This window comes from Haliaeetus leucocephalus, unplaced genomic scaffold (genome assembly GCF_000737465.1).
Source record: "Haliaeetus leucocephalus isolate CR32 unplaced genomic scaffold, Haliaeetus_leucocephalus-4.0 Scaffold495, whole genome shotgun sequence".
Lineage (NCBI taxonomy): Eukaryota > Metazoa > Chordata > Aves > Accipitriformes > Accipitridae > Haliaeetus > Haliaeetus leucocephalus.
The window spans coordinates 1,485,586-1,500,277 of NW_010972931.1; the positions used below are offsets into that span (position 1 = coordinate 1,485,586).

The 14,692-nt window shown below is 38.6% G+C and overlaps 1 protein-coding gene across 3 annotated transcripts in view; it reads left to right on the top strand.

Moving 5' to 3' along the window:
• Positions 1–14,692, top strand: part of ARHGEF7 (Rho guanine nucleotide exchange factor (GEF) 7) — a 125,634-nt gene that overhangs the window by 68,104 nt on the left and 42,838 nt on the right. For all 3 annotated transcript variants that reach the window (XM_010575628.1, XM_010575630.1, XM_010575631.1), the window contains 3 exons: positions 5,408–5,502; positions 5,827–5,922; positions 14,076–14,198. In XM_010575628.1, the coding sequence (XP_010573930.1) occupies positions 5,408–5,502; positions 5,827–5,922; positions 14,076–14,198 (314 nt within the window). The remainder of the gene's footprint in view (positions 1–5,407; positions 5,503–5,826; positions 5,923–14,075; positions 14,199–14,692) is intronic.

Genomic DNA, 14,692 nt, shown 5'->3' on the forward strand with positions numbered 1-14,692 from the left:
AGCAAAGAGAGGATTTAGTTCCTTCACTAGGCAGAAGACTGCTCTTAAGTTTAATCTAGATCTGTGTTGAATTTTTAATCAAAATAAATTGGCAGCTCTCTTGAACATCAGTCCTTTAGATTTGGGTTGGTTTGGGTTTTGTTTTTTTTTTTAATCAGTAGTAAATATATGCCTCATATTTCATCTTATATTATTATTTCCCTGATAGATCTTAATATGATGAAAAGTAAGAGTTGCAGCTGTTTAATTTGGACTTAACTAAAACTTTAGTTTGACTGTGTCCAAAATTAATTGAATCTTGTGGTTGCGTATTTTACTTTGTAAGAGTAATGCAGACCATTTTGGGGGGCAATAGTGTACTTCAGAGTGAAAATAATAGGAAATAAATATTTGATTTTGCCTAAAACGGTAGTTAAGTTATAAAAGGCCATACAGTTTGGAAATAGCACCTTTGGCTTGTGTGGTTTTTATAATTGTTCCCTGGATAACCTATTGACAGAATCATGGAGACTCAAGCTAATACATACTTTGGAAAACAAGATAGCCATAGTTGGCTTTTAAAGTAGTTTAAGTAAAAAAAAAAAAAAAAAAAAAAAGGGAAACTGGTGACCATCATACCTACTCTTGGAATTAGGTTTTTTTTTCATCTTGCTTAGGTGCAACTTTCTTGGTGCACTAAACTGATGTAATAAGATTCCCAGTGTTTTGGCTGCTAGCTGTTTATTAATAAACTGTTGATAATATATTACATTGGGGGGGTATTGGAAATGACCAACTTGTAATAATATATATATTTATATAGTAAATAAGAGCACTGGCTCTAGAGTGCTGTTCTTAATTCTGTCTGCAGTGATTTGGATAATTGTTTTGTTTTCATGTTTTCCACAGTGTGGCAAATACCCCTACTTTTTTTTTTTTAAGCTGCTCATTTTATTCTTTTTGCTTAAAGAATGAGAGGCTGTGCTGTAGGGTGCACTTTGTTTTGGAGAAGTAAGACTTTACTGCTGTGCTTAAAACCTAAATTAGACTAGCTGGCATCTGGATTTTCTTGACAAATACTAAGTGCTTCTGATAGCAATATAAATGTAAAATAATTATTTTTAATAATTATTAAATATGTAATGATTTTTACATGTATAGAAGACAAACAGCAAAGCCATTCACTGAAGTGAAAGCAGTTTAACCTGCGAGTTGAGTTTTTGTTCTGTCTTGATACGTAAGCTGCAGACATGGGACTTCCCTGTGCTAGAAGTCTTACCATCAGTCTGCGCTGATAGCAAAATTAAGCCCATACTAAGGAAAAACAGAACAGCTCCAAATAAAGCTTTGGCAACTGGTAGCTGAAAGGATGTAGCCTGAGTTAAGGAGCAAGCATCAAAATCTGTGTTAAAGGCTCTCTTGACAACCAAGCGTGATTTGAGGCTGGCGCTCTGGGACTGCTTGCTATTTTTATGTTGTGGCTATCTTCCACCATACGGGTATGTGCTGAGGCCCTGTAAGCCTCACGATTATTTATTGCTGTTTTTCCTAGGGAAGGATTTGTGCAGGTGCGGGCAGCACCTGTGGGTACATTCGTCAGGCTGAGGACAAAAATCAAAGGGCAGTTCAGAGGAAGTTCAGAAGGTGGTAGGAGAGGCTCTGCTAATCTCCCCTTCTGGGAGAAGGGCTGGGGTAGGCTAAGGAAAGGTGCTTCACGTAGAGGAGACTGCTTTCACTGCTTTCCTCTGTTCGTCACTCCCTTGTAAATGTGTTCTTTATTTTTACGGATTCACAGAGCTCCATCTGAAGTTCATAACACAAGTCACATACCTTCTAGTCTCAGTGTGCTTTATTAGCTGCACCTTGCACTAGGTGTTGCTGAGAAGACAGAGCACATTTGGTTTATGCTTACGTTTTGCCTGGCTCGGGAATGCAGGTTAGTAGAGAATGACTAGTGCTACAAGGTCTTGTCCTCCATAAAATGGTGCAAGTCTACAGCAGTGTGTAATGTGAACCAGACTCGTGATCAAGCATGAAGCGTTTTTCATGTAGAAGTAATTTAGTAACCTGTTACTGAAAAAGTGGGCATATTATTGCAGGTTATTCCCTGAAGACAGAGCAGGTGTAACTTTTGAGTTTTATTTTTACTTGAAATCCCTTGAGAATTTAATACTTTGTGTCCAAAATAAAATTAGGTTATCTCCACTGACAGGACAACTGCCTTGAGATTGAGCAGCTGTTCTAAAAGCAGGTAAAGAAATGGGCAAATTTCTCCATAGTATGAGTATTTGGATGACCTCATTTTTCATTTAAGTGTTTGAGAAGTGATGGAAAATAAGCACTCCTTTTGAGGCCACACTTTTGAAGTTGGGTCAAGAGTTTGTGTTTACTGTAGTTCATAAAAGTTTTTGAGGACCCTTGAGATATGGTATACTTGTGGGGTGCTTTACATTGCCCCTCTCAAGGGCCTGTTCTAAGGGGTTCATCTCTCAGATTCTCCTGATCCAGGAAAATTAGACATTGATCACCGTTTTGCTGAAGTACGTAATACTTCAGTTGAGTGCCACACTACTGCCATAAAATGGGACTGTGCTACAGGATCATGCCCAAGCATAGCTGTGAAATCTGCCTTTTCTCCCTCTGATTTAGAAGGTTATCAGCTTCATGTACGTCATTTTAAATCCATTTTTGGGTGGTAGTTTTTGCCTTAGGGACGTGGCTGGGGTTTTCTGTGACAGAATTGTTAACCATGCTTGAATTTTCCATGTCGTGTGATTGAGAGAGCTTGTGCTGTATGAGCTCAGTTGTCTGTGCCTGCCATTCATCAGTGTTACGGATTGCAAAAGCTGCCACTTCAATGCTGCTCTTTTGGTCTTATCTGTGCAAATGTTGTGGTGGAGTTGTGGAAACAAGGTCTTCGAGGTCTCATGGGGTCTTGCAGCAGCCAGAACGCGCAGAAAGCAGGAAAGGGAAGAAAGGTGATTATTAGAGCATGCGGGCGAGACGTGGATGTGAGAAATATAAGGGTGCTCTGGTGCCAAAAAACTGAGTTGCAATACTAACTGCTTATCGCTTCAAAGCACAGTCCAAGCATTTAATCCTCATAGCTTCTCGGTGAGGTAGGTAAGTCAAGCTGGAAGGATGCGAGATTTCACATAACTGATGTGTTAGAGCTATGTAAGCAAGATTATTCTTTTAAAAAGATATTAAACATAAAAGAATGTTATATGCAGTAGAAACTGTACTTGTAAAAAAAAAAAGAAAATAGGTTTGATGTGTTTTGGGAAGTGTTTAAAGCTGTGTATATCTAAAGTATTGTGTAACACTGTGAACTACTGCAATAACATAAAGCAGTGTAAGTGTGTCTAGTATTTTGCATAGGTTTTGTAGCATAGTTTTATTTACAGTTGCATTTTATTTTCTTCCAGTAATTTATCAGGTTGCTAATTCTAGTTTTTAAGCTTTCCTATTCTTTTTTTTTTTCTCCTTTCAGTCTTTTTCCTCCAATCCGTTATTCTCTGTATTGCAAAGAAAATCCTCAAATAAAAATCCAAATGAGCACAGGAAAATAATGGAGTTGTGTCCAATATGAAAGTAGTTTTATTTCAAGCTTTTCAGACAGCTCTTTATAGCAAAGAATGGAAATACTCTTTGAGAAAGTGGAGCAGTGGTGCAGCTTTTCAAGATCTCTAGTGATTTTGTTGATTTTTATCTTTTAATGCTGTTCAGTGCTTCATCAGGACACCGTGTTTTTGTCCTTGGCTTTCAGTCTCCTTTTCCCTACTAATAGCTGTGTAATGACTTTGGGCTGGGAGATTTTTGTAGAAAAAGCCATATTGGAAAAGGTTGGTCTTGCATTTAGTTTTGAACATCATGGACGCCAAGTACTTTTATATTTCCATTTTAACAGTTGACTTTGTTTTATATATGTGTAAGAGAGTATGGGGTTTAATTAGTGCTATGATCAATGGAAATTTTTTTCTATTTTTTTTGCCTGTTCTAAGTGGTTGAGAAAACCTTAGCTTTTTTAAAATGTGTGCTCATATTGTACTTTATGCTGTAGTTTCCTAGCTAGTAGCCATAACTTTCCCTGTGACGTTCTTCTGTCATAGTGTTTAGCAGAGAATGGAGACATTTTAATCTTCAGTTCAGGATTCAGATTTCCAACAAAAGAATGAACTCAAAAGTGGTCTCTCTCCCTCTCTCCACATGAATAGAACCATTCAAGGAATAAGCAGAATCAATGACACCAATGAAAGGAACAGTGAATTCTTCATTGACATACTGAACTATTTAAAGTTATTTCATCAGGTTTGCATTTAGGAATGAATGGCTTTTTTTATTTCCTAAGAAAGAGTATTGACTACAACAGTGAATAATGCACTCAATTACAGTCGTTACTATAAATGCTGAAATGAGATATTACTGTAGGCTTGACAAATATGGCATGTAGCAAAATGAGAAGGTTTGTGGTGTGGCTTATGACCAGTGAATAGCAAAAAGTTTTCAAAGCTCTGCTGTGTTCATTGAACTACATTTAATTCTGATAATTCTCTTACTAAATCATTAACTTTTTTGGAGGCAAAATTCACTGGCTAGAAGCACAGTAGAACTTGATGTGAGTATATTGGAGGATATCCTAAAGCAGGGTCCCGGGAGATGGCCCAGTAAAATGTTTTCTTGTACATATTTGGGGGCATTCCAGTTGTTTGATTTATATTCAGCCAAAAGACAAGTGTGTGCTGTATTTCATAAACTCTTGGCTTTGCATCAGAATCTGTTGTAATTTTCTCATGGTAGTGTATATTATTGCACTCCCAGTGGAAGGTTAGGCAGCCTCATTTACAAATAATGCAATAATGCTAATCATATTGCTAAGTAAAGTTGGCAAGTACTTGATATTTATAAATCTGTTAATATTCAGACCTTCTAGATAGAACAGCACATCTGAATAAGTAAACACTTCACTAGCAAAATTAGTTGTAACATGTTGTAATGGAGACCGAGAAAACGTCACTAATTGTTCATTTCTCTTACAACTTCTATTGTGCTTTACCAACCTCTGATGATCTTTGGCTGTTCTGAAGCATATAGGAAGAATGATTACCCCTAGCTTTGGAAAAACACTGTATAGCTCTCAAATTTTACAGTAAAAGTTTTAAGTGTACTGAAATTCCTGTTAGCTTACAAAAACAGCGGTATATGGCTAAAGGATGGCTCATAGTGTGTGGGTGTGGTGGTTTTTTTCCTGTGAATTTCATAGATTTATAGTATTCAATGCTTTCTTGCTGATATTTTTCATGTAGGAACACTGATTTTAGTTTTCCTAGTGCTGAGTAAATTTTAGTACAGTTTAAAAGTGGTATTTATTTGAAGATTTTGAAGTATCTCTTGAAAAATACCAATTAGCAACTGTCATTTATTGCAGGTGCTACAAAATATATTAGAAACAGAAAATGAATATGCTAAGGAGCTACAAACAATGCTTTCAAACTACCTGCGACCATTACAAGCCAGTGAAAAGTATGTGAGTTTGTTTTTGTTGTTGGGTGTGTGGGGGTTTTTTTGTTTTGTTTTTTGTTTTTTTTTTAAAATCAAGCTTGAGATCTCTCATGTATTGGGGATGGTTTACATGGTCAAAATTTCAATGTCAATATGCATTTTCTTGTGTGGACAGTGAGATTCTTGAGGCAGGGCTTGCTTTTATTCAGTTTGCTTGCTGACTAGAACAGCCTGGTCCTTGATCTAACAACCAGTAAACATTTTCTTTTAAGGCTGTAGGTTTTATTAAAGCACAATTAGTCAATAACTGCAAACGTAAACACCCTTTATTTACTTTGGCTCCAGGTTAAACTCGGCAAATACTTCATACTTAATGGGAAACCTGGAAGAAATAAGTTCTTTCCAGCAAATGCTTGTACAGTCTTTAGAAGAATGCACCAAGTAAGTACTATGCATACTAGATACTGTAAAATTCTAACAAGCAAATATTTTTTATTATTCTACTTGTGTGTGTTGTTTGACATTTTTGTTCCTCTCACTTTAAGCATAGTTGCTACAGCAGTACAGTAATGTTTGGATAATGCATTGATTGCTTGTGCAGATAGATATTGGCCCTAGGAGGCAATTGCAGAGGTAGGAATTTTGACGTAGTTTGAAAACAATTTATGAATTTCCATGATGCAGTTGCATACCAGTGGGGAAGTGGTAGAGGAAGTGGTGTTTTTTTGTTTTGGAGGCATTAATTTTAAGTCTTTTCTTAAAGTAAGAGAAATAATGAAGGGAGCTTACATTGTGATGGAACAGTGGAGGGGCGGTACGTGACTTGGATGAAGGACACTGTATGAGAATGCTTGTGCTTAGTATTCTTCTGTCCGGGACAATGGTGGTCATCAAAATGTGCTGGGAGAGGCATGCAGGGCAGGCAGAAAGAACAATCTGAATTTAAAAAAAAATCCTTAATGCCTGTACTGTACCACACAGGAAGCATAAAGCCCAGAAAGAAGGGGATGAAGGCACCTGTCTTCCTTCCATAGGTTAGGCTGAAGTGGTAGCTGGATATTTTTCAGCTTGTACCTCAGCACTTGGGGGTGTAAGGAAGAAGGTGACCATATCACGTTTAAATTGCCCTAACAATTTTCTAGTGTTGAAACTCCACTGAAAGCGTAGTTCCTGTTTGTAACCTCAGTTGTGCCCTCTTCCTTGTCTGTGTTCTGGTTTTGTCTGACCACTTGCTAATCCAAATTTGCTTGTTTTCTGCCAAGTTAGTAATTTGAATTGCTACTGAGGGCTTAGGCAAGTTTCAGTCTGCTGGGAGTACTTGGCTGTGAGAAGGAATGAATGTCTCGGGTGGAGGAGAAAATACCTCTTTTGGCAGCAGTGATCTTTAGATCAGCTCAGCGTGTCTTGTTTTGACCTCTCCCTCCTCTCTTCCTCTGAGCTGCTGCATGTGAAGAGGAAGCTTTGTCATGACGAAGTATAAGCTGCATCTCCACTAGGCAGTGACATATGTCTGGGTCTGTTGCTGACTTTGGATCCCACATCTTCCTACCACCTGGCTTCTCTCCCTCTCTTCTGCCTCTAGATGACTTAGGGGAGAATGGAAAGGAGGATGGTGTAGTTCAGGTGACTATTCAGCAGTCGAATGGAAACCTTCTTGAAGTGGCTTTTCTTCCATGCTGTGTTTGAGAGGAAGGATATTCTTTCTGGCAAGTTAGACTTGATTAGTTAAGTGTCTAAATCCCTGAGAATGACCCTTTGTCCCCATACTTAAATGTTTTCTTTCTTTTCTTGTCACTGCGCTTTGTTGTCTCTTTCTTTTGTTATCATGATTTTGTTTCTGTGAATCAGAAGTCAGGGAAATGAAGTACCTGGCATGAACAGGCTGTCATCTTTTAAAACTTTTGATTAAGGTGGTCTTAAAAACAAGGGTGGAAGAGCATATGTCTTTAAACAAATATTAATGCAAGCTTTGTTTTGACTTGGTGTGTCGGTTAATGTGATATCATAATGTAGCTTCAAGCTCAGAAAGCTTGTTTAGAACTCCTTCCTTGATTTAAACTCTATTAGAGCACCTTCTCACAATGTCCTTTATTTCTTCTTTCTGCTAAGTGAAACGTTGCTGTGTAATAAATTAGGAACATAATGGATGCTAGTAGGTGGGCAGAGGAAGCGATGCCCCAGGGTTACTGAAGGGTTACTGCAAATGTTTTGTGTTACTTTCATTTCATAAATATGGTGGTCCTGCCAAGTTGTATTTTCAGTTTAATTTTTATCATAACATATTGACATGAGAGTCCAGCTTCCTCCTGTTTTGAATCTAATCCATCATAATTCCCATCCTGTAGAAGAATGCTTGCCCTGCTGCCTTGCTTTTTGTCATTTTGCCATGTTTTTTTGGCTGGTGAACCTGTTCTGTAAACTCAGAGTAGCTCCCGGTCTGAAAATAGATTTATCGTTTTATTTTATTTTTGGCAGAGAGCTTATAGTTCCATCATTCAGGCACTTCATATTGCAGCATCCGGTGTGGTGTTTTTTCTAACTTGACATGTCAGAATGACCAAATGCCGATGTCCTGCCAGTTGTAGTGCTGCCAGCCTACCTTGTTCGACAAATTCCCGTTCTTGGGCGTAAGAGTTGACTGTTTTTTGAATTCCACACCCCTCTCGAGTCAGTTTGTCGTCTGAGTTTTCTCTTAACAAATCCTGGCATGTACTTCAGTGACAGAAACTTTCTGCTGCTGTTCTTCTTGCCTGCACCACTTTGGCTTATTTAATCGTCATGTTGTTAAACGTTGGATGCTGTTTTTTTCAGAACACATAATGCTGTAGTGGGTGCTTCATGTGTGTCGGGGGAGGTAGTTGTTGGGATGCGGTTTGGTTTCAGCTGTGTGCCACTGTCCCACCCTGCCCCCAGCCTTGAAGCTCTTCTGGCGCGTTGCTAAAGGTTTGTCCTCCTCGAACTTGTCCAGGTTGGCCTCTCTTGCAGCATCACTGGGCTGCTCCTGTGGCTGCTCCATCTGTCACCGGCCTGGGAACACTGCTTGTCTGCCTGCCTGGGTGCTGGGCTCCATCGGACAGGTTCGTTGGGGGTTACTTCTACCTTCGTGACTTCTCTTCTTCATTTACCAAACAAAAGTGGCGTATGAAACAAGTCTAGCACCGAGTGAGAATCTTCCGGCTGATCTGCTTCAAAAGTGCTTTTTTTTTGACCGATAGTGTCAAGTGCACTTTGTTTTGCTGCCAGAGCCTTCAGTGGCAAAAGGGCAGATTTCTGACAGTAAAACAGGGCAAGAGCACTCCGTGCTCCCGTCTCTTGAAGACCCGGAGTAGTCCAGTGCTCTAGGTCTCTTTCCAGATCTGTGTGTGATCCAGTGCCAAAGATCAGTTCTGCAGTGGTTCACACAGCAGAGGGGTCTCTGAACGAACAAAGTCAGTGTCCATCAGGTGATCTCTGGGCTGATCTAAATGATCTCTAAGTGAGGTATTGCTCTTTGGGTGTTTTTGTAGCAGGAGATTGAACAGATGTCTCCTGCTCCAAAAAAAAAAAGTCTTCCATTCACCTGGGAATAGCCGCTGTCAGTCTATGGCTGTACTTCTCCATAGGGGGGGGACGGGACACGACACACAGGTGGGCTGGTGACACCAGCCTGCATGGACTGCTCAGGTATAATCCACTCTGTAGCAAGTCGAAGGCACTGGATGTCTTTTAAGTAGTATCACTGACTTACCTCCCTGCCCCGTAACAGCCGTAGCTGGGTTTTGTCTTCTCTTTCCCTCACGTCCATGCTCTTGCAGTCACAGTAACTGTGGTGTTTTTCTTTATCTTGTTCTGTGTTTGGAGTGCAAGTAGATACTTCATGTTTTGGGATGATCCTGGAATGGAATGGGAATTTAAAAAAAAAAAAGGCAGGAGGGAGGCCAGGGTGTGAAAGGGAGAGCGCTTAAATGTAATCCAAAACTAGAGTGTTTCAGATTTGGTTTTGGAGTCTAGATATAAATTGAGTCTGTTAAAGGTTTATCCCAGTATTGTCCCTTGCTTTTGGTTATTGTGAGTATCAACAGAAATAAGGCTATTAACTTTAAGTTAATTTGCATACAGTGTCTTCAGGTTGCCTGAAACAAACATGCATATTAACTGATGTCTGAGAGGTAAGGCAAATAGACAAATAGTGAAAGGTGTGGTTGGGAAGGAAGCATTGAAAATTACTGATGGATTGTGAATAAGTTGAATAGTGCCTCCATTTTTGCAAACAGTAGCTCAGAAAGTTGCAAAGCTTCCCCCTTATTTCAGTAACCTTGTTAACTGTGAAGCCTCGGGAGATAACATCTAATCTTGTGTTTCTTCACAAGCTGCATCCCTTGGAGTCATTAATCACAATTATCCCTTAATAATTTTTGCAGACCTTCACTTGCACTGGGTATTCTCTGCTATCAGCTTTTAAGTTCAAGACATTCTCTGTACTAACCTCCTGCAAACATAGCAAACTTATCATTGATGCTCCAGTTCCTTCTAGAGGCCTGCGAGAGGGGCTGGAAATTCTGCTGTTTATCTTTCTGTGGGAGGAGAGGGGGAAGAGCAGAAAATGCCACCCAGATAACTGAAAGTTTCCAGTTTGTAGCAGGTTCTGCAGGTGTGTGTCCCTATATATAGGGACATAGATTGCTGCATGACACTCTTATGGTAACCACACACTTCAGTGAAATTTGGGGACATCTGATCTTTTCTTTCCAAAAAGAAAACATACATTTCGTTACTTACTTTTCTTTTAAAATTGCCTCTGTTAGTCTGTGTTTAAATTTGTTTGAACTCATCACAGTTTCCACAGCCTTTCCCAGAACGTTGTAATATCCCCTGACACCAAAACTAAGGGACATTTCTTCTGAACAGGCAGGACGTAATTAGATATTCTGTAATGTCACTCTTTCTCTGTTGGCCGTCAGTCTAGCTTTAGTCCAGTTCTGATTGCTGGTTTTGATCAGAATCTTAAAGTAAGCACGATTGAGCAACAAGGTATTTTCTTCGTTTCTTTTCTCAAATTATGATGCAGCAGGAACCCGTTTCAAGTCTGCAGAAACAGTACGGATAGCTGTTGGATGTAACTCCAACAAGCAGATAATCTGTTAGGTAGTTAAGATGTAGTCATATGATGATGCCTTTAGCATGTGTGCAGCAGCAAAGGCTTTGTTATGGTTCTCTTAATTCTGTAAACAAAATTAAAACATATCTTTGGCCTTTTCATAACTGAAGTTATTAACATTTATATATATGTAAAAATAGTTATATCTGATTCCTTTTTAATTAAAGTACCAAATATGAGAAGAATATTGGGATGACAACTTCAGAATAAATTGTAAAATAACTGTGCTCTTTATTGAACACATTAATTACAAAAAGGTTTATGTGATGTGGTGATAGGCGTTAAATTCTTGGTTTCTTCAGCAGTTAAAGGAGATACAGATAACTTACTAATTGTTCCACTAAAAATAGTAGAACACTTGCAACTAATGCATGGATTAGAAAAGTCACAGGGGGATGAGTTGCCACCCCCTCATAAAATCTATTAATTATCCTAATTCAACAAAGAATGTGCAGTATAAAGTTGCAATGCATGTGCAATATGTAAAAGAGAATAATGTCAGTCTTTCATTCTGCTAAAAGGACAGCAGACTGAGAAGACACAGATGTCTGCTTGGTGCCAGCAGCCATAATTCACTTCCCCGCCCGGCACTACAGCATGAAAAGGGAATTTAACCGTTTTCAGCAACTGTTTATTGGGGCCTCTTACTATTTAATCCGGAGTTATATGCCTTGAGTATGTCTTCAGAGTTTGAGACTTTTGCTGCATCTATGACTCGAAGAATGTATTATTAGCTCATGCTTAGATGTATTAAAGGGAGCCAGCTGCCGAGCAGGAAATGCTGCTCGGAGGGCTCCAAGAATAGCATTCCCTCGGTATGCTGGGGAATGCCCCTGGTTTTCCCCTGAATACCTGCAAAAGCAGCCACTCTATTGATTTCAGAAGTTAAACTTTTCTTGAAAGAGAAAGAAAGATGCAGGCAATAAAATAATATAAAATAAAGGCTCTAGCCTTTAAATGTAAGGAGCGCTGATAACGTGGTCAGAGTGTATCTGGCATGATGTGCTAGCTGGGGGTTCAGCTCTCCTTTTCCAGGCGTTTGTAACGAAAGCTGCTTTCAAATAAGGAAGCGTGTTTCCTTGCCTCGCGTTTTGATCACTTGTACAGTCAATTTTGACTTCATACTGGGTAGGTTTTCCCACACCATACAGAGGGACTGAACAGCTTAGTAGTAGACAGACTTATTGTTTTGAAATTTGGGGGAATATTTCTTGGGATCATCTTGGGATGGACTTTGAGTTTTAACTGTTATGAACAAACCCAAGGAGTGGGAGAAGAGGACTGTGTTTGAGCAGGATGGGAACATCCCCTGCCTGGAGGAGTGGCTGTCCTGGAAAGCTGAACAATTCTTCTCTTTGCTGGAGTTCACTGGAGCATCTCTCACTTTTTCAGAGGGAATATGCTAAATATTGATGTTTATAGAGACTTTGTGCACATGTTCAGGACAATTACAGAAAATCCTGACTTTTAAAAAAAATATGTATTTTTAAATAAAAACAATATTGTTCCAGAGAGAATTGTTGGAACTAATTTTAGCATGAAACCCTTTGACTGTGCTTAATGGTATGTCTGTTGAATACTTACTGAGGACTCATCCAGCTTTAGAGCAGTGTGGAATACTAGTTTTAAGAGTACTTAAAGGGGTGATAACAGTAGCAACAAAATCCACTGTTTGTTTCATCTTGCAAACAGGCTGAAGCAAAGACTTGGCATATTTATACCAGGAGATGCAATCTTTATGCAAGGAGAGGAAACATATGGAGAAATGAACCATTTCATCTCCTTGCACATGTTGTACAATGGGTTTAGCCAAGGTATCAGGGAGAAGATTGTAGTCTAGGACTGATGGAAACTTAGTGTCCCATCTTCTGGTTAACTTCAGTGTGGGTTATACAGTTGGCTATTGGCCATAAAACCTACTGTTGAAGAGGGTTAGTCCTTCAAGTGGGAGTTGCTCTGTAGTAAATAATAGGGTTTCATCCCTTCTGACACCCTTACGATATTGTTCACTTGTTTGTCCAATTTATTCTTTCTCACATAGGAAGCAATCTAGCATGGATATTTTTGAGTGGTTCTGAGAATGGTGATATGGTAGCAGTAAGGAAGCATGGCTGGTTAGAGTATATGCTTCTTCCCATCAGTTTGTGTTTAACTGGAAAATTATTTTAGATTTTTAAAAAGTATGTAAGTGTGCATCTGAAGTATGCAGCTTAAGGACATACTAAGAATAAGACTGGAAGAGTTGCATTTTTCTTTTTCTTTTTTTTCCCCTGCTTATACAGATGCAAAATCAGAAGTCAGACTTTTACTTTCTGCTGATCCTACCAGTTCTACGCTGGTGCCACACAGCCAGTTTCAGATATTTATACTCCAGTTATTTTCTTACTGCAATTTGACATGACAGTTTCTGCTAGAAACTTCTGAAAAATACACTATGTATATTCATATTATCTTTTTTCATATCCTGTCATCCCTTATTTATGTGGATAAATATGTTTTTATTCCTCTGACAAATCTGATCAAAACTGATTAGGTTCACCAAGACTGTGTGAAAGTAAGCTTTCTTCTAAATACTGTTCCTCTTTGCTGACTCATCTTTTTTGCCAAAATCACTGAGGCTGCTGTTATTCAAGCACCATTTTATGCTAGACAAAATAAGCTGTTCTGAACAGAATTGTGAAATTTTCCTTCACTGCTTAGCAAATGTGGTACACTTGAGCATGAAAGATGAAGGAAGTATGAGTTACAGAAAGTATTTCTATACTGATGGTGGTAAAGCAGCACTCTTGCCCTGGTTACAAACCAACATAAAAGTGCTTTATGGTCCTTAAAAAGCAAGATGAGTGACAATTGTGTAAAAACAGCCTCTTACTGCACTGTAACTGGCTTCTATTTTTGCTATCAGAGCTTAATATGGTACTTAGGTCTTTTAATGAATATTTTAAGCCTATCATCTCTGCTGGTGTAGGGTAGAGAGAAAGAATCCTGCTGCTACTCCATCCATTTTTTTATCTAAGTGCTGAAATACTACTTTTAAGATTTGGCATGGCATATGTAAGTGGATAGTAAACTGTTCTAACAGATAGCTATATCTTGACTGAAAAATCAAACTCCTAAAGAAGGTGCTAATTACCACTAATGCTTGAAAAAATTTTGCTGAATGACCATCTTACAGGTATGTAGCATATTTTGCCTGTACTGTAGTGGCATAATCAGGCCTGATGGTTACAGGGTTGAAGCTGTGAAGGAAGAGAAGGGTGTTGGTTGCTGGTCAGTGACCATAGAAATTGATCTGTTGATTTTGTTAAAAAAAACCAAAACAACCCCCCAAAAACCACAACAAAAAAAAAAACCCAAACAAAAAAAACCCCCAGTATACACTGCTTTTCCAGGCTTTAATTTATTTCTGTGTCTGGCTGGTATTACAGTAATTTCATCTTTATTACTCTGTTTTTAGGTTGCCTGAAGCTCAGCAGAGGGTTGGAGGATGTTTTCTAAATCTGATGCCACAAATGAAAAGCTTATACCTTGCATACTGTGCCAACCATCCATCAGCAGTAAATGTTCTCACAGAACACAGGTATGTTTGCTTTGTGGTCTTTTAAGCCTGGTACAAAAAAAATGCGTAAAATATACTTGTGTTGTAAAGCTGTGATGTCTCTTTTGACACAGATTTGGTATGGTAGAGCTTGTTTAAGGAAAAATAAAACTAGTATATTTTTTTAAAATAAGACCAAAAAACCTCACAACATAAAGCTGTTCCATGTCATTAGGACCAGCTTGTCATTTTAGCCAGTGTCTTATCAACTATTTGAGAGAATCTTCTGATTAAAGAATGCATGCTGGACTCTGAATATGTAAACCAAACTGTACTGATTGTCATCTTTTATTTAAAAATGTCGAGATCAAAACAACTTTATGAAATTATGGCATAATTGACATGATTACCAATAGGCTTTTTAGACAGTTGGCAAATTGTAACTTAGCCCTGTAAAAGCCTGTATGTTTGTATGTACTTAACTTTATAATGGTATATCCTTAGTTTTACTTTTGAGTAATATGAAAGGAGTGTGA